Genomic DNA, 24,358 nt, shown 5'->3' on the forward strand with positions numbered 1-24,358 from the left:
ATTTGCTATGCTATCAGTAATATTTCAGTAATATATCTATAGGTAGTCTACATTATGAGTCAGTGCAATCAATACTGAGATTCATATCTGGTGTTTTCTCCCCTATATGTGGTACCACTTACCATTAATATTCCTCTTGCAGTATAGTGTTTGTAATACTGAGGATCTAGTATAATTAACATAGTCAATTACTCTTTAATCTAGGTTATTGAGTGTGTGTGTGTGTGTGTGTGCGCGCGCGTGTGTGTGTGCGTTGGTAGTGGTAGTAAAGGAGGTGAAAAGAATAATTGAGAACAAAATCAATAGGAACAAGCTATCCTTTATCAATATCTTATTTGTTTACATTTTGCGAATAGTTTGATTTGACAGTTTCCTTTCATGGGTATATTGTTTTATGTTTACTTTCAGACAATATTTACTTTTGACAGTTTATATACTGTTGGTAGAGGGTTACGGTGCAAAAATGAGATATAGGCCCCTATTAATTATTTCTAATTAAACATTAAATTATTTCCGATTATGTGTATTTTTTCACATATGGTAGACAAAGCGGGTAATGATAAAGTACTCTCCTGTAGGGCCTTATTATTTCAGTTATTAATGTGCTTTTGTGGTGCATAGACCATTGCCAAACAATTTGCTAAGTCATATTCTCTACCTCAAACCTACAGAAAAACAATGGGGCTGTCGGAGATACAGTAGGCCTACAGCTGAAACAGCTACAGGCAGTATATCATTTACTGTAAAACAATACATTTATATATGTCCCTAACCTTTAGTATTTAAGTAGGGTATTTACAATAAATTATGATATTTCAGAACAACGAAAAGTATTAAATTACCAAACTAAACCGCCACTGAAGGTGTAGTTTATTTTATATAAATATAAAATGTATTAGTTATTCATAATTATAGAGCAACTCACTCCCTTATCAGCAGCATAAAACAAAACAAAAAGTTGATATTGAATGTCCACTTAAAGATGCAGGTACAATGAACTAAACGGTAGATGTCTCCCTACTCCGTGCAGCTGTGTGTCTGCATGTGTACGATGCTGTCTACAGATGACCGAATCGCCATTTTGAAAAGCAAATCGTTCACAGCACACCCGCCCTGAGTACTGGAACTATGCCGCGGGGCCGGCCTCGCAAACTGAGAGTTAAAAGCAACGACGAAACAGGTAACAAGTACCAAAATTCAACGAATAAAAAATACAGAATATGGGCTATCCAAATAACCTGCTATTATCGGTACAAACATCTCTGTGTCTTATATAATAACACTTCAATGTAGTGTATATAGTCCCCGGATATAGTATTGCGGGTGGGCTTTGCTTTGTGCGGCGAAGGAGTGATTGAGGCGGAATGATATTAATAACGTTTCGGTGGCTCTTCTTATTGGCTTCCAGTCTAAATTGGTGTCCGCGAGGGGAACAACCACGGTCTCGTGTAGCGTTAGTCAGTGCACGGCTTTACTCTTAATATTCGTTTATTAGTAGTTCGCCGCTAGCTTAATGTTGCTAACTAGCTCGCCTTGCTACCGCTAGCTTCGAGGCTAACACGCCAAAAATGTTTGCCACTGTTGTTTTGGTCCTGTGAGGCACGTTACCAGCGAGGCTGTGCAGATGCTGCTGATGGATCTGTTGTGCTGGACTAACGTGTTCAGAACCACTTCTCACATTCACGTATTCACATGTTGAGATGTGCTGCCGGTATGCATTCAGTGTGCTGGTATTTTGGTGTCATCATCGGAATATAATATTTATCTTTAGTTGTTATGACACATTAGCTGGGTAACCCGAGTGGTATGTGAACCACCTGATTCTGCTGATAGATGTGGGCTAAGCTAACGTTAACTACTTGGCAACAAAATAGCATCACATTAGCTACACTCATTTCTCAGTGGGTTACTTTTCTATATGTAGCCGATGAATGGCTGTGACTGACAGACAAGATGGGCGTGACGCAACCAAACTGTTGAATGTCTAACAGTTGATAAAAACACCTCATGTTCACGGATTAAAAAATATTTATTTTCTAAGGTGAATTAACAACTTCAACGTTATTTTACGAGCGAACCTCCATTATGTTCACAGACCTCATTAAGAGATATTGCTGAAAATACTCGAAACTAGTATAGTGGTCGTGTCAAATTAATCCATACATATATGCAACAAAAAAATGTAGCAGTCAAGTTTAAAAATGCAGAATATAAGAAACATACCAGCAGGCTCACTTCACAACTATTGCAGTCATTAGACTTGATTAGCAAAGGCAACAACAAATAATGTGGATCTCATGAAACAAAACAACTGAAATGAAAATAACCTTCTAATACATTCTTTGGGATTATGTCTTTGAAGTGATATTTGCCTATTCCAATTAAATCTGAAACCGTGAACCTATTCCCCATTTTAAGAACCACTGATTTCATATGGATGCCAAGTCACTAAATGTGTGTGTGTGTGTGTGTTGTTAGTATGCTACCACATCAACATCTGCCACTACTTTAAAATGTCAGAGTGAGGATCGTAATATGATGAAGTGTATAGAAAAATACAGTTTGGATGCAGCTCTTTGGTTTTAGAGAGTTTTTTGAAGTATAAAAAGCCCTTGATCATGTTCTTCAGCTACTCCTGTCACAAGATAGCCTCTTGCACCAAATGAATACATTGAAGTGATCTCTCTTGTACTCAATCAGATGCAGATCCCAGTGCCAATAAGCGGGGGAGTTTCACTGATGGAGAACTCAAGGACAAGAAGTGCACAATATGCAGCCAGATCTTTACCACTGAGAGCCAGCTGCAGAGGCATCGCCGTGAACATGAGATCAACGATAAGGTGAGTACAGCGCACACGTGTCGGCCCTCGAGTCGGAGGCAGAACACGGTAGTTTTAAGCCTTTATTTATCCCATGAAGAGTATGCTTGCTCTCTATCATCAGCACATGTATTTGTATTTTTCTTACGATTCCACCCATTCAGATCTTGAATCAGGCCAGTGTAACCACATCCACTTCAGTAGAACCACATTATTATTATTATTATTATTATTAACCTCTCAACAGCCAGTTGAGATTGAAAAGCTAGTCTTCAGGGTAGTTCTTCGCAATTCTAAGCCAGGCCCCCCCCCCCCCCCCCCCCCCCCCCCGGATATAACAGAGTGGTTGTCACAGTGCAGCTGGGACGGAGGTTTGAGCTGAGAGCATTCGAGCCCTTACAGGAGCCGTGAGATTCACCCGTGGGGTAGTTGACCTGTTATGGATTACCTTCACAAAGTACAACAAAAACTCAACTCTTCACCTGACTTTTGTGCAAGTGAAGAAGATAAATATGTCCCAGCTACGAGTTGGATATGGGCCAAGCTAGTGTCTTGCCGTCAAAGCTGGAGGTGTCCTGGATTTTTCAGCACAGGTGATTTCTTTACAACGTGGAAGTATAAAGCTGCCATAAATGCCATTTGTTATTTGACAGATTTAGCACAGGTCTGCCAATCACAACATTTGGTGCCATCGGCTTCCAAAAGCTTTCTACACTGTGCTGTTAACCAGTAGCTGCATGTTTCTTCATTCACACAGACACATCTGGGGTTATTTACTTATTTATTATTTACTTATGCAACACCACATTAGAGCCACAACATTCTGTATCACCACATGTTTTCAGTTAACAGAGCAAGATGCAAATAAGCAGAGCCTCAGTTGGGTTGATAAGATAAACTACTGCTAAATAAGCACAACATGTCGTGTCATCTGCTCCTGAACTTTGAACAGCGGAAACTGTTGTCAAACTGCAACGGTACAGTCTTGGCTCCCGAATGAATGAAAAATCAATGTGGACGATAGTTACTGTCTGCATCAGTCATAATGCATTGAGTGGATTTGTTGTGAGCTGTTCCAGGCAGAAGTGAATTCAGTTACTTTGTTGCGTTGCTGCTCTGCTTTGTGTTGGTGCAGAGCACTTGCATAGCAGAACTATAACTGATACTTTTCTATGAAGGACCAACGTTGCTTAATGGTGCGGCCTCTCCCTCTCTGGTGCCCAATAAAAATGTTAAATAGCACAGCAAATATTATACCCCCTTCATCTCGCAGATGTTGAATCACAGCTGCAATTTCCTCTGCTGCAGTGTTTACCGGCCGGTGGTAATAAATCAGTTTCAGTGGCTGTTTGTCTGAATTTCATTCCCTCTTCCCATATTTTGTGGCCCTACATGAGAAAAAATCTTAAAGTACATATTGCACTAACTCAAAAACATAAATCTTCATAGTTGGCATCCATCCGCTGAGTCACCAGATGAGTCAGAGTGATGTGCGAACAGTGCTTTGTAATGGATGACAATCAGCATGTGTTAAGAGACACTGTGTGAAGGCGTATGATGATGTGTTTTCACTCTTCAGTGGCATACGTAATATGATAATGCATAAATAATGCGTGTTTTTAAAAGTACACACTATACAGAATACATGTGCATTAATTCATGGTAATGATGCAGATTTTTGTGGTCATTAATTCATGATTGAATATTTGTTGAATATTATTTGCTGATAGCTTTATGGCAACACATCTTTGTCCTCTCTCCCTTTTTTAAGATCCATCTGCACTCGCTTTCCCCCCCTCCCTCACACACACCACACACATAATCACAGACAAGTGAAGGGGCTAGGTCCTTCACTTCATGCTATTAACAAGAACGTGAAAGTAAAGACAACTAATTTTCTGTCCTCTCTTGACTGTCTGTCTCTTCTGGCACGAAAACACAATAATTGGACACTACGTTGCTTAATTTGCACCACCTGCGTTTGAGGACCACTTCATTTTTTATGGCCACTATGCTCACTCACACACACTCTCCAGGCTGAACAGCAGCAGCCTCGGGGTCTGCCGCGCTAAGTAATACTTACCGGTGTCAGCGCTGCTCTCGGCCTTCACCGCTGTCAGAGAGTACTCTGAAATTAAGTCAGTCAGCTCCTCTAATATAAATGCAATTCAATATTGGAGCCATTTCTGCCTCACAGGAGATATTTTTCACGCTGTCTGGTAGTATTATGTACTCGTATACCACAATGATTTTTCTCTCTTTCTGTTTCTCCTTCTCTCTCTCAAGCTGAGACACCAAAAAACAAAGATTGCCCACTCAAAAAACATTGTTTACGATGATGACATATTAGGTTTTAACACACCTGTTGTTTTGCAGATTCTAGTAGACACTTAAGTTGGACAGGGGGAGAGTATGGGGAGAAAGCTTCCACAGCAAATGCAGTTCCTTAAGTCCGTTAAGAGAGTGAGAATAGACAACAAGGACATGATTGCAGAGGGAGACGTCTTGACATCTTTTACCCTCACACTATTAACTACTTTTCTTCAATCCCTCCTCTCTCCCTTGCAGCCTCATCGATGTGACCAGTGCCCACAGACGTTTAATGTGGAGTTCAACCTCACCCTCCACAAGTCCACGCACACCACCTCCGACTTCACCTGCCCCGTTTGCAATAAAAGGTTCTCCCGCATCGCCAGCCTCAAATCTCACATCATGCTGCACGAGAAAGAGGAGGTTAGTCCGATGAACAGTCCGACATGAAGCCCTCATTGATTCCCATTTTACCTCCCAGTTAGGGAGTAACACATCTCTCTGTTTTGTCACCTCTGCCACCCGCCATGCAGAATTTGATCTGCGTGGAGTGCGGAGATGAGTTCATTCTTCAGAGCCAGCTGTCTCTGCACTTGGACGAGCACCGCAAGGAACTGTCGGGCGTCAAGGTCTACACCTGCAAGACCTGCGATAGGGAGTTCAAGACGTCCGCACACCTCAAGGAGCACATGAAGAGACACGTCAAGATGAGGTCAGGCAGGGCTGCTGCAAATGCTGATTTATTTCATTTGACCGGGTCAGGCGGAAAGGTGCTTGAAGTTAAAAGGGGAACGTGAATCTAGCGGGTATCAAAAGTAACTATAAGGGCCTTGTTCTAGGCCATTTACAGTCAAAAGTCGACCACTGTGATAATGACATTGGGGATTAAAGCTGCCCACAGAGAGTGTTTTGCATCTCATTTTATTTTCCAATTTTTTTTACGACACATGAATTACACAGAGGCAGGCAGTGTGTGAGAGTCATGGAGACAGAGGGGCATCTGAAACAGCAGTTAGACTATCAAGAGACAGGAACTCTGCCATACATAAGATGTAGCAGTTCTGTATGGCACAGTGACAGAAAGACACTGAAGATTTTAGTCAAGTTCTTCATTCCACATGAATTCATTTCTGTTCAAAATGAAATGAGCTGTGGTTAAGGATGACAATTGCATTGGCTGCATGAGGACATGCTCAGTATACCATGGGGTTCAACAGAAAGTGCTGTACATTGTCATTCATCCTCGTTGATTGAATGCACATAACATGCAGTTATACAGCCTATACAATGACAGCATTCCTCAGTGCTGTGTGCAAACCCTCTATACAGGCTATTTCTAGTTGAAGCTAAACATTAGAATAAAGGTTAAAAAAGAGCCTAGCAACAGCAACAATGATCTGAAACTAGACACCAAGAAATATCTGTCAGTGTTAGGGACATGCCAAGTGGACAGACAGCTGACATGATCAAGTGCCACAGATCCATAGTGTCAAAATAAAGCTGTGTAACTTCATGTCGAAGGAAAAATAAGTATGTTTTCTACTACTTTAAGAATTTATTTTCATACTCATTTGATTAAAATATCATGCTTAACTGTGAGCGTGCTGTGCAGTGACTTACTAATCTACACATACTCTCTGGTATTTATCAAAACGACTACTTTTTCATTAATATTCATTTTATCTCCTGTCTTCTTTTTGTGTGTGTTTACTTGTTCCGCAGGCCGCTCAGCTGTAGTTCCAGAAACTACAAGAAAAACATCGACCGCAGCGGGTTCCAAAACTGCTGCCACCACTGCGGAAAGGCTTTCAAAAAGCCCAGCCAGCTTGTTAGGCACATACGAATACACACAGGTGAGCGAAAAGCACAGAAAGAGGGATCACAACTTCAGGTTACGTAGATCTAATGTCCGTTAAATAATTCATGTTCAGAGGAATTACTCTGTGTGAACACTGCTGTCCTGCATGTTCCACAAAACCTGAAGTGGATGTTTTGTAAGGTGTGGGTGGGCACCGGCACCGGTTGTAATTGGTGGGGGCTCGGTAGCCTGCTGTTCTGACGCCGTAGGTCGTGAGTGCAGCAGGAGACTCTGTGTGTGGGCAGTGGTGCCACGAACAGCAGAGTTTTGTGTCTTGATTGTATTTTTTTTTTTTAATGGCTCCAGAATTTAATTCTAGGCAGTATTGTATGACTAAAGTCTCACATTTGTCTTATTGAATTGGACTTTGTCTGATAAGGTTTTCTGTAATTAACTGACTATGACACCAACTTCTGAGCAGTTTGCTGAATTTGTCCTCCGTTTCGGAACTGTACGCCTCAGTGCAGCTCATCACTCAGCTGCCATTCAAAGGTGTTGTGTGGGATAAGTTTCAATATTAGTATATTGAGTATTCTCGTGTGGTTGTACGCTTGTTCAGCCATCTGGGATCAGGCAACGTAGCCAGTAGCTTGCACTCACATGTTGTTTAACGTCATCCACATTCATTTGTTTGGTTGCCTGTCTGGTTGGATGACTAATGGTGGATGGAGTTTATTCTCCTGTGACTCGAATCTCAAACAGCCCTTAAGCTGATGAGGTTAAGAGTGGCTCGGGAGATTTCACACACACACACACACACACACACACACACACACACACACACACACACACACACCTACACACACACACGCATACACCCTATTCCTCCTTCTCTCACTCTCTCTGACGCACAGAACCGTTGATAAGGGTACAAGATTGTATTTGAGTCATCATTATTTAGGCTAATACCCGAGATGACCTTCTGTTGGTGCCATTAAAAATGAGGTATTTTCAAATTTCATTCATATTGCAGGATGAACTACCTCAAAAACAAACTTAGTGGAGAATAATGAATACTGACTATACAACCAGTTTGTTCTGTGCATTTCAGCTGCTTTAAGGAATGTGTGTATGTGACTTTAACAAGTGGAGTAAGTGAGGATGTCTCAAAGAAGCCTCCAGTATTTACACCCAGCATTCACTATTTACCTTTTATCTTGAAGTTGATCATTTAGATTCTATGAAATGCAGTTAAGGGAAATTGTCATCTGTGTTTCTGGCTATTTCACCTGTAATTTCACCCGACCGTGCCCTTCCCTTCAGGTGAGAGGCCCTATAAGTGCACACATTGCGGAAAGGCTTTCAACCAGAAGGTGGTGCTGCAGACCCACATGGTGAGGCACACCGGAGAGAAACCTCACCTCTGCATGTTCTGCCCAGCTTCCTTCTCCCAGAAAGGGAACCTGCACTCGCACGTTCAGAGGGTTCACTCTGAGGTAAGAGCACAGTACTGTGTAGGAAACATCTCTGTGTGATGTGATTTTAAACCGATATAAAATCGAGTACTCTTTTGGTACTGGTGTTATATTTTTTAAACCATACACAGCCCTCGACTACAAGATTTTAAAAGAAAAGAAACCTGGGGCTGTTACACAAATACTTGTGTTTAGAATGGCCGAGATCAAGGACTGAATGAAACCGCCTTCAGTAAAAGAAAAATATATGATAATCCAGTGTTTGTTGTTTGCTTGCAAAAGGTGAGCAAGAAACCAAAATCGAAATGATCTCACGCTGTTCACCACCAGGTTTTGGTGAATCAGTATTTTTTCTTTGATTCTGGTTGCGGTCCAAAATATTCTTTTTGTACACCTCCTTCACTCGCACACTAAATTGCCTGCCTTCCTGCTCACAGCTTGTTACATTCAATGCAACAGGTCACATTGCCATGTTGTTTGTCTGTTTGGGAAGGGAATGAGGTGGAATTGCAGCTTTTTGTTCCTCATTTGCTTCTTCTCCTTTTGTAAGGACTTCACAGCAGCCAATCTTAAAGGGCCCTTCTGATTTATCCATCCTAATTTAGTCTGGACTTTGGTCTCCTACGATGCTCGGTCACTAAGATCACGTCCTCTTAGTGCCGAACAGTGGTTGAGAGGTTGAAAGAATTGTTTCACATCAAAGTCCTCCCTAGGTTCCCAAATGTCCATTTTGACAGATAATGAATGTGTAGATGTGTTTGTTAACAAAGACCATTATTGTGTGGACTGACATTGGTGTGAGTAGCTCCTAGTTAATGACTGCTTCCAATAATGTGTCTGCAGTCTGGATTGGGTCAGCTCTCTGGCAGCCTGATTGTAAAGCAACACAATGATCTCCATCACAGGAGGTGCGGTGGGTCCCCCATCAGTGGAAATGCCACAATGCTCAGTGCTAGTGCATTTTAGCAAAACGGTAACAAAGCCTTAAAGTATAAAAGATGCTTTGTGCTTCCACTCCGAGCTACACATTCATTTGGCTAACTGCTGCTAGAGCCAGCTGAGAAATGAATTTACCTGTTTTTAAACCATAGTAAGTGACAAAAGTATGTTTACTGAAATAATATTCATAATTTGTGACTAAATACCTGTAAAGCTAAGGATATTCCCACCAGCCTCAGCTGTACTTTGTATTTAGTTCAAATGAGCGAGTTTAACATGCTAGATGCTAAACTAAGATGTTGAACATGCTAGACATGATGAAAGCTAGTGTGTTAGCATTAGCATCACTGTACAGCTTGAGAGAGCTGCTAGCATAGCTGTAGACTCTTAGTGTTGCTAGTAAAACTCTCCCTTTCACTATTCAGTGGGAACATACTGTATTCCAGTTATGAACCCACCCCGAGTGATTACTCATAATGTAACACATATTTGTAGTGATTGTTTGCAACACACAGTGAGGCTACATATCGTATAATTACTTTATTCAGGCAAACAAAAAAACACATTAATTGAGGGGGCACTTGCTTATTTTTCCATCATTTTTGTCAGAGAAAGTGATTCATGTGACCACAGGATGAATCACTCCTGTAACTTGGTTTGTGTTAGCAGGTAAGAACAATATCACAGCAAAGAGCCTCTTCTCTACAATCTCTAATCTTGCAGGTTGTGTGAGCTACTTGAGAGTCCTTTTGGTTTAGTTCTAGTAGTTCTGTTTTTTTTATTTTGTATTTTTAAGGTTTAAGGTTAGGGTTAATGTTACATCCCGAGGCTGCACGGGTACTGGGAAATAAACGTACTATGTATTAACACAGAATACATCCATTTGGCTGTGTGGATCGAAACAGAGAGTATATGCAAAATGCAACAAAATAAAATTCAGACTTCTGATCTACAATCTAAAGTGATAGAGATTCCTTCTTAGAGGAATAGATAAAGTCTGTCATTTTTAGATTAAAGGTCTTTCAAGCTTAGCCTTTAATCATAGACCATAAAAGTGAGTGTCCATCATGGGTTATGATATCTTAATTGGCAGTTGCTTTATAAACATCTGCACATATGTAATGGACAAAAAAGACAGGAAATTGATGTCACCAACGTGTTTCTTTTAGACTTCAGTCTTAATAAACACTCTGAATAAAAAGCCTCACAATAAATTCACTATGATGAGCAGTCAGGTTGAATTTATGCTTATGAGTACACATTTGATGGCTGTTTTTGCCCGCTTCAGTGTGTTCCAGGCAAGTATTTGTATGTGTAATTTAAATATTATATAATCATTTTCCTTTAGGGGTTCCAATTGGTCAAGTGGCCTTTCTTAAACTTTCTTCTTGTCTTTTTTAGCAAAATAGGTTAGAACTAGGGGTGTAACAATACACGTAATTCCTGCTTTGTAAAAGAAAACAAAAGCCCAAACAGAGAATCAAATGTCCGAAGCACCCGCTGGTTGCTCTGACAACAGACGCCGGACGCCACGGGCTACTCAAAGCTAGCTGAGTGTAACGGCACATTACCTCACCACTGAAGGGGGAGATGAAGAGACATTGAAAACATACCGAACCGTGGCACCACTGTGTCATATTGAACCGAACCGAGAATTTTGTGAACCCCTAGTTCTAACCAATGAGTTCTAACCCCTAGTTAGAACTCATTGCAGTTTAGATTTTCTTTTTCTTTCTTGTTTGCTAACATGATTGTGTATTCCATGCTAAAAGCCCATGATGGGGCCAGTTGATTGAATTACTTCTGAAAATCCAAACAGCAGCACCATTTCAATCATGCATCTAATTTTCACAAGTGTCCTTCAGCTTTTCTGTTCCACATAGAGTTTGTCCTTATGATTGACTGACTTTATGAATAAATTATGGTCAGGCGTTTTTCATAATAGATTTCATGAGCAGATGCGTACTCAGGAGCCAGGGAACTAAAATCATCATGGTTTCAATCCAGTGACGTGTTTTGGCCATGTAGGGTGGTGTAGGCATGTTGAGATCTGCACATAAACGGCATGAATCCGCTGCAGAATATAAATCTACCGCCACCTCAACTGATTTCTTCAGCTTTCAATGATTACACTTCAAATGATACTTCAGCTGCTTTGAAGTGCTTGAGCTTCAACTACAACTCCTATATATCAAACAAATTACAATTTCTCTTTTTGCAGAAAGCATGATGTTCACTTCGTAAATTATGGTCCCATTTAGAGTAAAATAGACTACAACGAGCGGTGTGCTTTAGGGCGTGGCTACCTTGTGATTGACTGCCATGGCGTTTAACCCTTTTTTTGTGTGTTTTCAGTTCTTGAAAGTTAATGTAATTGTTACTGTTTTGTTTGCCTAAAAATGCCCTACTCAGCATTTGGTTGTACTTAGCTCCACCCTTTCGTGTTACTTCTGGTCCCAAAAACCAAGACAGCGATGGCGAAAATTTGCCATCTAATCACTGTGTTAAAAGCAAGCTCCAGAACCTGGATGGCTTTAACTTTTACTACTCTTGTAGCAGTCTATACATTTCCCTGGCCTTGCAGATGAATTGTTTATTTAGCGAGCAAAGCAGTGAAATCATCTGAATTCTACCAACTAAGATAGAAATAATAGGAATGTACGTTTCTGATGTACAATATTTTCAGTGACTCTAATAAGTCACTGGATGGTAGCTTTAGCAGCCAGGGCTAATGTCTTGTATGTGTTTTATGTTCTCTGACAGGCTAAAGGCGTACCACTGTTCCCATGCATGGACTGCAGCTGTGTTTTCAAGAAGTTGGGCAGTCTGAATGCCCACATCAGCAAGATGCACATCTCTGTAATTGAGGTGCCCTCAGGCACTCCGGTAAGCGAACAAAATGCACTATGCAGAACAGACGAGCAACAAGGTTGTTGCACTTAATCGGCCCAGCTTCCGCTGAGTACATTCAAGTATGTTAATTGTTTTTGGACCATGTGATTGAGATTAATAAGTATAATACACAGGGACAGATACAGGGTACCGCAGGTATACTCAACAGCAGATAAACAGAGGGCTTCTAGTTTTAATATGTAATTATATTTATTTCATATTTGTAAATATCCCTATGTCAAAATCATTGGTATCCTTTATAAACCATTGCTTCATTGTCAAAGATGTCATTATCTTATTCCTTATCAGTAGATAATGATGCTGGTTATTTTTCCCCATCGCGCTTCAGTACTTTCACCAAAAACTCTATAAGCTTCTGCTTCATTTGCACTAAAAGTGCAATTTCCATTTTGCCTATAAATGAAGCACATTTGAACCGTCCTACAGTCTAGAATGCAGCGTGGACCCTGCCAAGCTTCTCAGTGATGGCCGCTGTTGTTTACAACAATGGTAATAATAATATTGTCAACAGGTAATTAGTAGGTGATTTATTGTTTATTATTCACAGTGAAGTGATGTTAAATGGCAGTTAAATGGCAGACTCTGGCATTTCTTTTTAAACATGGGGGCACCCCCCCACCAGTGTTTGAATCTTACAGACAGACCTTGTATATGTAACTGAAGCCGCTGTCTGTTCTTTGTTAATTAATCAAAGTGTCAGTGATTCACACAGATGTAGACACCTATTAACATTTGGTTCAATGATGCCCAATGATCTGTTCATTTTATGTTTTAGAGAGCCCCTGCTAAAAATAGTCGGCTTTCAAGTTGTATCCCGTCGTGATCTCGTGAATGGCCCTTCGTCAAATTGGTCCTCATCTTCTTTCTCCTCTCCTTCTCGCTGTGTTCGCCCTCTTCTTCTCCCTTAGGAGACAGAGGGGACAGGTCAGGCTCCTGGGGGACCAGAGGGCGGCGAGGGGGTGACAGATGTCATCCAGCAACTTCTCGAGCTGTCTGAGCAGGTCAGCGGGGAGACAGACCAGCCCCAACCTCCAGAGCCAGCTATTGCCATGGAAACTGCCATCAACCAGGACATCCTGCAGGTGAGCAAAGGACATTAAGGAAAGGAAATTAGATGACGAGAACTAGACTCAGTGGTATTCAGAGCTCCATAGACCCACTGGGAACCACATGCCTCTGACCTAATCTGCAGTATGATTCAAATATTAATCTTAAACGAGTGCACCACTTCAGCTCCAATCCTTCAATGTGACATGCACTCTTGAAGATATGAGGAAGGACAAAAACTACTTATTCTGAAAATTCTCTGAAAAGTCTTTTTGTGTGTGTAAGGTGCTTGCAGTTAGGCACAGGAGCACACAAATGCACAAGTCCACATACACATCATGAAGATCAGCATCTTTCATTTCAGACCTACAAGTTAGTGGAGCCCTTTATGTGGAAATGATTCGGCTGGAGATAGGGGGACCCACTGTGGGAATATATTTGGAGGAGATGAAAAGAACTCACTTAAAGTCTCTGAAATCATTTTTGTTGAAACTAAATTATATTCTCATTTTCTCTCTTTCGGTGACTGAATGGCAGGATTTTGGTGCTTGTGAAAACACTATTCGTCCAGGGGAAAGGAGACCGTTAAATAATAGATTTCTACCAGGAAGCTTTATAAATGAGTACTGCTGGAGAGTTGGATAGAGCCTCTGCTCTCCAACACAAAAGGATGTGATTATCACTGAGATTTGGTTCTGGGTCATCATGTGTTTTTGGCCAATGTTTTGTTAATATTTGTCACATTATTTCAAGCCATACTTTAAATTGTTGAATTTTTAATAATAATAGTTCTTTACATCGATAGGTTTAGTATTGTTTATGTTCTGTTATAGTAACCCCTTCGGTCCATGACAGGACTTGATCAGTTGAACATTCTGTTGTATCAGCATTAACGTTTTCATTTTTGAATGATTTATTATAATGTTATCACATTCCTAAAACAAACTCAAGCTTTTAAAACTGAAAGCTAAATAAGAGCCATTGAGTAATTGTGTGATTCACAATCAGAATAGTTGATTTAATCAATTGATTATTCGACTATTAAATGAGTGTTTATTTGCATCTTTTTGTACATGAAGACGTTTTTTTAAGCCGTGGTATCCGATCAGATTTTTCTTCTGTTCCTTCAGCAAGCTCTGGAGAACAGTGGGCTGAGTGTGGTCCAGCCGCAGAGCGACGCCTCATCCAGAGAGTCGCAGAACCAGACCACCGACGGCGCTGCTGGAGAAAGCAGGAAAGCACACGGTCCCGACAAACCGGCCAGGGAGAAGAAAAGGAGCATTTTCAAGAAACCTATTCAAATGCCAGGTAGAGGGGAACATTACAGGACATTAACACAAGCATTGTATCGTAGTCACGATAATAATCATCAAATGAGACATTGAGTCCTTACGGATTAGTGTTGAAGCTCAGTAGCTTTGGTGTTTCCGTTCAGTGAAATTATTCATAAACGTGACTTCTCTCTTCTGGAAATTTGTAAACCATGTTTGCACAAAAGTCGTTTCATTGATGAAGCTTTACAAAGATGATACATTCATGAAGGGAAACAGCTTTCAGTTGGAGCGCCAAGCTGTCGGCTGACAGAAACACTGGACAGCTGCTTCACTCTGTCTTCCTTTCACAGGCTCCATCAGAGAGGAGAATGGCGTCCGCTGGCACGGCTGCCCATACTGCTCCAAGGAGTTCAAGAAACCCAGCGACCTTGTGCGCCACATCCGCATCCACACTCACGAGAAGCCTTTCAAGTGCAAACAGTGTTTCAGAGCTTTTGCTGTCAAGAGTACCCTCACAGCACACATGAAAACGCACACGGGGATCAAGGCCTTTGAGTGTCAGTGCTGCCTCAAGTGCTTCTCCACCTCTGGCAGCATGAAGGTACACATGCGTCTGCATACAGGTGAGCAGCAGGTGCACTTCATGAAAGGGTTACATTTAAAGCAATTCAACATTTTGAATGCACTTATTTCACTTTATTGGGTTATTCCTCTGTATGCCAACATAATCAGTATGCACCGAAGCAAAAGGAGACATACATGAGCTTTCAACATAATGTTTTCAGTTTCCTGGCAGCCTGTGTCATTTAGTATTCAGCTATATGCTATAATTAACTTTGCAGGAAATGAAAAAAGCTGGAGCTAAGCTAAAGGTAGATATGTTCTCAGTTGTATTTCTCACAGAGGCTTTGTGCTAATGCAGTTTCATATCTTTGTCACTTTTCCTTGTGCTGTAATTTGGTTTCTTAGAAACACATATTGTCTCCTGCTAACTGAAAGGCGTTGTAACCTTTTGGAGACAACAATTAAATAAAAAGATATGAGCTTGCTTACATTTTTGGTTTATGTGTGGGTTTCATATTTATTTGGATTGGCTTAGGGATAGTGAATTTGGATATATTTTGTCTTACTTTTTGGAATCTTTTGCTGTTAGTAGCAAAGTACATATGTCAGAATCAGTCTAATTCTCTAAATACTAATATTCTAAAAGTGCTGTTTTCTCCGCTTTCCCTAGGTGTGCGTCCTTTCCCCTGCCCTCACTGTGACAAGATCTTTCGTACATCAGGCCACAGGAAAACACACATTGCTTCTCACTTTAAAAGCTTGCAGCAGAAAAAGCACAAGTTTCCCCGCAAAACCAACAAAGCCAAAGTGTCCAGGAGTAACCTACCTCTGCCAGATATCCCCCTGCAGGAACCCATCCTCATCACTGACTTTGGTAAGAGCACTTGTTGACAGTCACGTGCGTAGTTGCTTTCTCTTGTTATTTTTTTCCTCTCTTGAGTTTCTTCACGCGTGTGGCTCTGCACATAATGAAATGTCTTTTCACAAGGAACACATGTGCTTCTTAACAGGCCTCATCCCATCCCAAAACCATCGCTTGGCTTTCCAACAATACCTTGAGGTGGTGGGCAGTGACCGGCCATACAAGTGCCAGTTCTGTAGTAAGGCGTACAAGAAATCAAGCCATCTGAAACAGCATGTCAGGTAAAGCTTATTTAAGACATTGCCAGTGGTGTTGAATGTTTTGTTAGTGGATAATGTGACTTTGTGGACGCATTAATACAGAGTACAAAATGGCCCAAGGACGGAGTCTTGGGGAACACCACAGATCAGTGGGGCCACCAAAGAGGGGCATCACCAACAACCAATGCCTCTGTTTGACCAATATGACTTTAACCAGTCATACCCCCGATGCCAACCCATGCTTTTGTGGGTTTATCTATTTATCTAATAATTGGCTAAGACAAGGAACGTTTACCATAAGGGTGTCCCTCTCTGTTGGTGTCTAATGGATTCACCTGTACCATTGGGAGATTATATAATTATGTCAGAGAACTACAGAGAATAGTGTTGAGCTCGGCAAGTTTACTTTAGGTGATGTGTTTGGTATGTTAATAAAGTACCAAGGGAGGCAGGATGAAATGGATGCGAGACAGAAGTGGGTGAGGAGAAAGAGAGAGAGTGTCGGAGTGACCAGCTCCGACCTGGGTCCGACAACTATACGGCTCCACTCCATAGACTCTCGTGTAAACATTTTTAGCCTTGTCCTTAATGGGTATACTAAATGTATACCCATGCTGATCTGGCTATTTATTGATTGTAACAGTGAATGAATTCCTACCCGGCTTTACAGAACCAGTGTTGTTCATATCAAACGCACATTGTAGACCCTTCTGTCTGCTTCTCTTCCAGAAATTAGATCATATTAATGCAGGGAGTGCAGTTAGTGACAGTGTGGGCTCCATGCAGCTTAAGGAGAAGCAGCGGGGGGCGGGGCTTAGAGAGGGGTCAGTTGAACATCTACCTTTGCATCACTGGCTCTTGTAATGCCTGACATAAATGAACAGTACAATTACTTTTTTTTAAAACTTACTCTAAAATATCTCCGACAGTCATGCATAAAACAAAAATAATGAAAGAGCTGCACTAAGTATGATAAATTGCCGAATAACTTTCTAGCTGAGGCAATTGTCTTCCTTTCAACGTTGAGAGCTTAATCTAAATAATGGTGCTGTCATCCTTTCAGTGACAGCTCCCATGATTCACTGATGGATCTGGAACGGCACCATTGTAATAACCTTGGAATTGGATTGGAAGTAATAAACTGTCATGACAGTTTGCACCAAGAAATGCATAGTTACTTTCCAAAGTGTTCTGCAGAGGTAGCAATGTTGGGGAAAGGTTTTGCCTACATAATATTTCTACATTTTATATCACTTCAATTGAAAATATCAGCATTAGCAAGAACATTTTTAACAACATGCTACTGCTGTATACATTATGCCCCCCCCCCCCCCTTAAAACTAAATTCTGAAACTGTAGTTTAGTGCCTAATTGGATTCCTTTTATCATCCCAGGTCTCATACAGGAGAAAGGCCCTACAAGTGTGTGCAGTGCAGTCGAGGCTTTGCCTCCTCAGGAGTCCTCAAGGCTCACATCAGGACCCACTCGGGCCTGAAGGCGTACAAGTGCCTGATGTGCGACACCACGTTCACCACCAGCGGCAGCTTGCGACGCCACATGACCACCCACAGTGACCTACGACCTTACATGTGCCCCTATTGCCAGAAGACCTTCAAGTCATCACCCAACTGCAGGAAGCACATGAAGACACACAGGTTTGGGCTTTGCTGTGTGTTTGTTAGTCATTGCGTTCTTTGTGCACTTTTTTGCCAAATAGTTAAGGAGCATTAGATATGCAGTGACAATGAAGTCATCAACAAACCAGTAAAAATGTAATAAAACACTAATATATAAACTCTACGGTTCTGCTTGTCTTGTTCTGCCGAACCAGGTATGAACTGGCCCAACAGCTGCAGACCCAGTCAACAGATGACCCCTTAGGAGGGGGCACGGTAGTCCACGAAATGCAGGTGGAAATAGAGGGAGATTCCCTTCAGCAACAACCTGATACCTCAGGAGAGCAGCAAAGTATGCTGGGACTGGGCCAGTCAGAGGATGTGAATGGAAGTCAACAAGTGACATTGGAGGCACCCCTGACAGACCAACCCCTTGTACAAGGAGAAGGTAAGCTGGAGTTGCGTGGCCAGATGTGGCACATCATAGATTGATTACTGAACAGGCCTACTGGGTACAGGGCCAAGGTCCCTGGACCAGAGTGCATATATAAAGTAATTGGTAACATTTCTTGTTGTAAAGTCAACCAAATATCTACAAAGAGACAAAAAAAGACTACAAATGGGTGTAACAATTGCAGCATAATATTGTCTTTCGTGCATGTTTCTATTTAACATAGTTATCCCTTATTTTATTTGCTTTGTGTGTGTTGACTTTGAGAGCCTCTGTGTTGCATGCCTTGTTAGTACTTGACAATGTATACGAGTCTCCTGAGTGATGATACTACGTATATTAATATGGCTTTAAGGAGAGTAATAGCATGGCATGGCTAACAATGTAATGTACAAACACTATACAGACCAGGACCTGGTCTCTGAAAATATGGGTCATGATGAAACAAGCAGATCAACCTTGATCTCTAAAAACGTCATGTTTTTCATAATGAACGTTTTGTTGCTAGTTTAGAATTGGCTTTTCTAAAACTACCTCCGTTTTAAAATGCATGTCTCGTGGTCAGGTTCAGTGCTCTTGACCTCAGCTATCTATATTTGATGACATTTTAATAGTGTATAGACTAGAAACTCTACCCTTCATACAAAGGTTTAACGGAGGATACAAGTCTATAGAATATAGTATCTTCATATTGTTCTCAAAAGCAGCTCCTACTGTAATTCGCGAGACCTAATCTAACCCCTATTCCCCACAATAATACAATTATTATAATTGTATTATTGTGAACCTCTTAGTTTGCATAGTTGCCATGCCTATGCATGATGGGGGAACACCACCAGGGATGGAGACAAAAATAACACCAAGACCGGAACAATAACACTATTTAATCTGCTGTTCAAGTACGCTTTAAGGCTATAGCATTACTTTAACCTCAACTAGATGCACTGTTTTTGACCTTAGCTAGGTGCAGAACGTCCTCTCTATACAGCTTTGTGAGTGTCAGACTAACCTGTTGTATTGCTGTGCGTCTCTTTCTTTGTGTTCACAGACTCGTATGTGACGACTCAGAATATCAGTCAGTTTGAGACACCAACACTTCCCCAGCCTGCCTTTGACCAGCAAGCTCTAGCACAAGGTACGAACACACACACACACACACACACACACACACACTTTCTATCTAACCAGTTTCACTCGTTTCAAAACTCTTTTGTCTGTAATGCATGAAGATACACTATTGAGTTAGAGTTTATGTATGACAATGAAGTAAAACATTTTTACGGTCATCTCTTGTTGTGCAAGACATACTGTATGTTTTCTGATAGAAAAGTGAACAATGAGCAGACAATGAGCTGTAGCAAGTCACTTATCGTTCCAGTAATTACCCTGCAGGGCTTTTCTGCTAAAATAGCACATTTATTGTACGGTGTACAAATGTTGGCCTCAATAAATCACCATAGTATTGAAATATTTCACTTTAGAGTATCATTAAAAAGAAATCAAACATTAACAATAGATAGATTTTTTTATTTTTTTTTGTCAGCTTCACTCAAAGGACACAGCAGCTGCTGGTTGTGGTTGAAAGCCAGACTCGATACAATTCAAGCAGTTAATTTGGTCACAGAGAGATACAAGATACTTTCACAGATGGTACATGTACCATCTCAATGCTTTCTTCCTCTGCATTGTGTTACTCCTCATCCAGTGTGGTGCAGTCAAGCATATGGTTGCTGCCTTATTCCAACACAATTTCGACCACAATTCCCAGCCAGTTGGCATAACTTAGTGTTGCTGGCAGCCTTGGTTCTGTGGAACCAGAATAGCGTGCACTGGCAGCATAGCACACTTGGAGCAAACATCTGTCTGGTAGATCTACTTTTTTCATTCTCTCAGGAGGCGCTACATCCTTTGTATCTGTCCAGAACAGACCTGAAATGTAATCAGTCTTATGTGGCCTTGAGTTGCCATCACATTTTCAAGGGCACAAAGCATATGTGGGACTGGGCAGCTAATCATATTTTAACCCCCAGTATACCACTGCCATGTATTATATATTATAATGTAATTGTTGATGATGTAACTTTTAACCTTGCTCCCTTGGGTTTCATGTGGGGAAACCCTGTATTGTTTTGTAATTTTACTGTGTTTGCTCACAACAGTCATTGTACTTCTCTCAAAGTCTTGGTCACTTGGTAATATTGCTGCAGCTCCAGGTTCACACGTGCACGTGCTGTGCTTCGGTTGAGCACTGGGTCTGCAGCAAAATGAAAGTCTCTTAAACTGCCACAGAATGAATAAATAATGAGCCCCCAGACAGCCAGACTGCTGTGGGTTATGCCGTGGTTACTTCTGTTCTGAAATATCCAGTTGTAGGCACAATCTGAAAGCGTTTGAAATTTGAAATCATAGCTTTTAATGGACAAATATACATTTTTAAATTTCATCTATTATAAACAACCTTTTATTTAGATTTTTACTGAATATTTAAACACATCATTTCAAAGGATAGTTTTAATATTCTCAACCCATAAATGAGCTCTTGATCTATTTGAATGCCTCTGGTTTCAATGCATTTATTGTCACTTTAGAAAGAATTGTCTGCCAAATAAATGTAAAAATGTGAATCCTTTGACAGGAAACTAGTTTAGTCGGCCATGCAGTAACAAATAACGAGAGATACATAGACGACTCACAACAGACAACATTATAAACAATATGCTGCCACAATAGTGTAACACACTCAAATCAACACAAATTAGTGGAGCTCAGGGGCCCACCTAGCCACTAAATAAAAAACAACACTCAAAAGACAATATATTAATACAATCAATGTATTAATAAATAAGAAAGCAGATTATAAGTGATGCACCTGCAAGCCAGTAAATATGAAATCAAACTTTTAAGATTACCAAAGGCAAAAATAATACATTTAAAAAAGCTGTTAAGCTCACTATGGAAGGAGCAGATAAAACAATAAATATATATATATACGAGAACATAAATACTTCATCCAATAACTAGCTGCTGTTATGTGTTACTGTTTGTGTTTGTGTATGTACATTGAGAGCGAAGTGGAAACCGGAGGCCAATAAAGCTGATTCTGATTATATGTAGCATGCGTTTTCTCTACTTTTAGCAATCATAACATCAGGCAAAATATGTGTATTAACATATTGTTGGCTAAATATGAACACAATGTTAGGTTACAGGAACATTTAAGCAGGAGTTAAATGCTCTCTTGTCACTGGTCTTTTAATACATGTATACATTCAATTCCTTAGCAGACAAGCAGACTCAAGGCTGTACACCATTGAGCATTCTTCTGCTGCAGGTAGTTCAGCGAAAGTTCAGTACTTTAAAATCAATGAAAGCCATCCTCCATGCTGACGGGCCAAGCTTCTGCCTGTTGTTTTGCCGTGTTGTGCAGAAGTTGGATACTTTGACCGAGATTTCATAGTTTGCTGTACATAAGAAGTGCACGTCTGATCAACATTTCAAGAGACTGATTATTCTGTGTTTGCTTCCTTCAGGCTTCACCATGACTGATTCGAGCTACAGTCAGTCTCAGTTCTCCACCGTCCAGCAGCTGCAGGATTCCAGCACCCTGGAGTCTCAGGCCTTGTCTTCCAGCTACCACCCCCCGAATCTGCTCCACGTTCCCAGTGCGGAGGTGGTGAGTCCTGGGCCTCCACATGTACCACTAGCCCTTTCTGAACTTCAATTCTCAGATTTAGAAAGCTGATTTAAAAAGAAATATAGAAATAATTCACAGTTTTGTCATTGTTTTTAGTCATGATGTTTGACACTGACTTCAGTCCTACAGGTTGTCTTGAACTTACACCACAGGCTCCACTTATAGATTAGATCATTTAATTTCATTTTGGAGCAAGTACCTGCATAGATTTGCATATTGGTTCCAAAATGTCCATAAAGTTGAATCAACGCATCTCTAAAAAGACTTAAAACAACATAAACTGTATACTCAGTATATTTTACCAAATGAAAATCTACAAATGCTAACTGGTAATGCAAAGGATATTCATACATGTGGTTGAAATGAGTGTAAAAGCTAAGGTGTATGAATGCTTCACACGGACAAGGCAATAGTCCACTCATGGTTTATTTAGTAATTAATTGATATCAAGTTAAATGCAATTATGGGTTTGATCTAGTCCAGCTCAATGTTAGTAATTCGATTTGTTGAATGAGAAGATTAACTTGTAACTCCAATAATAGATATTGCAAGAAATATACAACATTCATGAGAAGGAAAACCAACTTTTAAGATTAATGAAATGGTTTACTAATAGTTTGTAGGTAATAATCTATTAACTATTTGTAGGTGGCCAAAGTGTTACTGAATATTTCTCAAAGTGTTGAACTATTTCTTTGAAGACGTATCTGAATCAAACACAAACTCTTGAAAGTAACAATGTATTTATGAATATATGTCAATCTGCATTAATCTGGGTGTATTTTGTTGATCTAGACAAATGGGCTTCTTCAGCAGAGCAGTCAGGATGAGCTTCAGCTGACCTCTGAAACACAGGAATACCAGGATGACAGCGAGGAAAACTGCAAGAGAGCCTACAGGTGAACTTCTAAATTGTTTATTTTTTTGTGTGTGTGTACGTGTGTGTCCATGTCTGTATATGTGTGAGTGGCATTAGAAAGTACTTCCACCTCTTCAGCTTTTGAGTCCCTTCAAATCTCACCAATCATCAAGCCTCCTCATGACTTGATGCTGCTGCCATAACCACATTTCACACCAGACATGATGTTAATCATCCCATGGAAAGTACCTGGTTTTCAGCAAAGCACTTGGCATTCAGGCCAAAGAGTTCAATTTTGTCAACTCAAACTAGAACATCTTTTTCAACATGCTCTGAGTATTTTGAGAGCCATTTAGCAAACTCCAGGTTACTCAGTAGTGGCATTCCTTCCACTGTTTAGGCCTGATTGCATCGCAGCTCTCTGGCCTGATGACCTGTGGTGCTGCAGAGAGATGGGTTTCTGTCCGAACAGGTTCTCCTATCTCTGGACATGAACTCCTGCTGGCCTCCTCTTTGTCTTTTGTCTTCATCACCTACTTGACCAAACAACCCCTTTTGGCAGATGATTGGCATTTGCTGGTCGTACTCTATCTCAAAGGGCTAGTGAGGGTTACTCCGTGATCATTGATCATTGTGAAGGTTAATAGCAGGTCTAAACCGGATATAAATACTGAGAGTTGGGCAGGTATGCACAAGTACTTAAGTAGTTCAAGAACTTTTTGATGAAATTGGGATATTGCGTTGATTATTTAATACCAGATACTTCCTGTAGAAACTCTGTTATCTGAAACCAGTGTTTGTATTGCGTTGTGTTCTACAATAGTCAAACATATCTTTTTCAGGGCTCGAAGCAGAATAATGATCGGCACAATCATAAACACTGAAACCAGGGAAATGAAAGGCGTTGTTTACAGCATTCACAAATGACTGCCTTTCATACCTTTACCTGACGTTTGTTATCAGCATCTTTCATTTCAAGCTTTTCCCCATAAATAGCATTTAGAGACATGCCCCAGAGATACTTTCATGTTTGCCCAGGTATCTAAGGTATCTAAGGCGTCTCCTTAATGTGTTGTAGTCACTGTTCTTTCTATATATCAGACCGACAAAGAACTTTTTCACAACTTTGTGAAAGGCAGAAATCAAGTACCATCCATGCTTGTTTTATGAATTCATTCATGGGATTTGATTAGGATGCAATAAATAAACTTAGGTCCTCTGCATCATACGTAGTTGGATATTTCACCCTGAACATTTACCACTCTGACAAGAACAGACGTTGGAGAGGAATAGCAAAACCAATTTTGATCATTACCACACGCTATGTTTTAATATTTATATGTCTAGTGAGGGGTGATGGTAACGGTAGAGGGGATTTTTCCCCGAAGAAAGCTTTTTGTGAAATTTTACACCATTGGCGTACTACTTATCTTTTTTCTATTAAAAATAAACCATGTCCACCCTCAGCCCACTGTGT

The 24,358-nt window shown here is 40.6% G+C and overlaps 1 protein-coding gene across 2 annotated transcripts in view; it reads left to right on the top strand.

The window, feature by feature from the left end:
* The first annotated feature begins 1,085 nt into the window (after positions 1-1,085).
* Positions 1,086-24,358, top strand: part of znf236 (zinc finger protein 236) — a 45,146-nt gene continuing 21,873 nt past the window's right edge. The window contains exons 1-17 of one of the 2 annotated variants that reach the window (XM_076096424.1): positions 1,086-1,180; positions 2,701-2,840; positions 5,388-5,552; positions 5,663-5,841; positions 6,852-6,982; positions 8,251-8,423; positions 12,105-12,227; positions 13,163-13,336; positions 14,432-14,609; positions 14,926-15,198; positions 15,810-16,013; positions 16,150-16,282; positions 17,656-17,916; positions 18,093-18,325; positions 19,377-19,463; positions 21,859-22,001; positions 22,818-22,921. In XM_076096424.1, coding sequence (XP_075952539.1) covers positions 1,129-1,180; positions 2,701-2,840; positions 5,388-5,552; positions 5,663-5,841; positions 6,852-6,982; positions 8,251-8,423; positions 12,105-12,227; positions 13,163-13,336; positions 14,432-14,609; positions 14,926-15,198; positions 15,810-16,013; positions 16,150-16,282; positions 17,656-17,916; positions 18,093-18,325; positions 19,377-19,463; positions 21,859-22,001; positions 22,818-22,921 — 2,753 coding nt within the window. In that variant the 5' untranslated portion in view covers positions 1,086-1,128. Of the gene's footprint in view, positions 1,181-1,425; positions 1,712-2,700; positions 2,841-5,387; positions 5,553-5,662; positions 5,842-6,851; positions 6,983-8,250; positions 8,424-12,104; positions 12,228-13,162; positions 13,337-14,431; positions 14,610-14,925; positions 15,199-15,809; positions 16,014-16,149; positions 16,283-17,655; positions 17,917-18,092; positions 18,326-19,376; positions 19,464-21,858; positions 22,002-22,817; positions 22,922-24,358 lie in introns of those variants that run through there. The other variant, XM_076096425.1, reaches the window with a different exon arrangement.

Source organism: Anarhichas minor, unplaced genomic scaffold (genome assembly GCF_050575085.1).
Source record: "Anarhichas minor isolate MPS153535 unplaced genomic scaffold, ASM5057508v1 ptg000022l, whole genome shotgun sequence".
Taxonomy (NCBI): domain Eukaryota; kingdom Metazoa; phylum Chordata; class Actinopteri; order Perciformes; family Anarhichadidae; genus Anarhichas; species Anarhichas minor.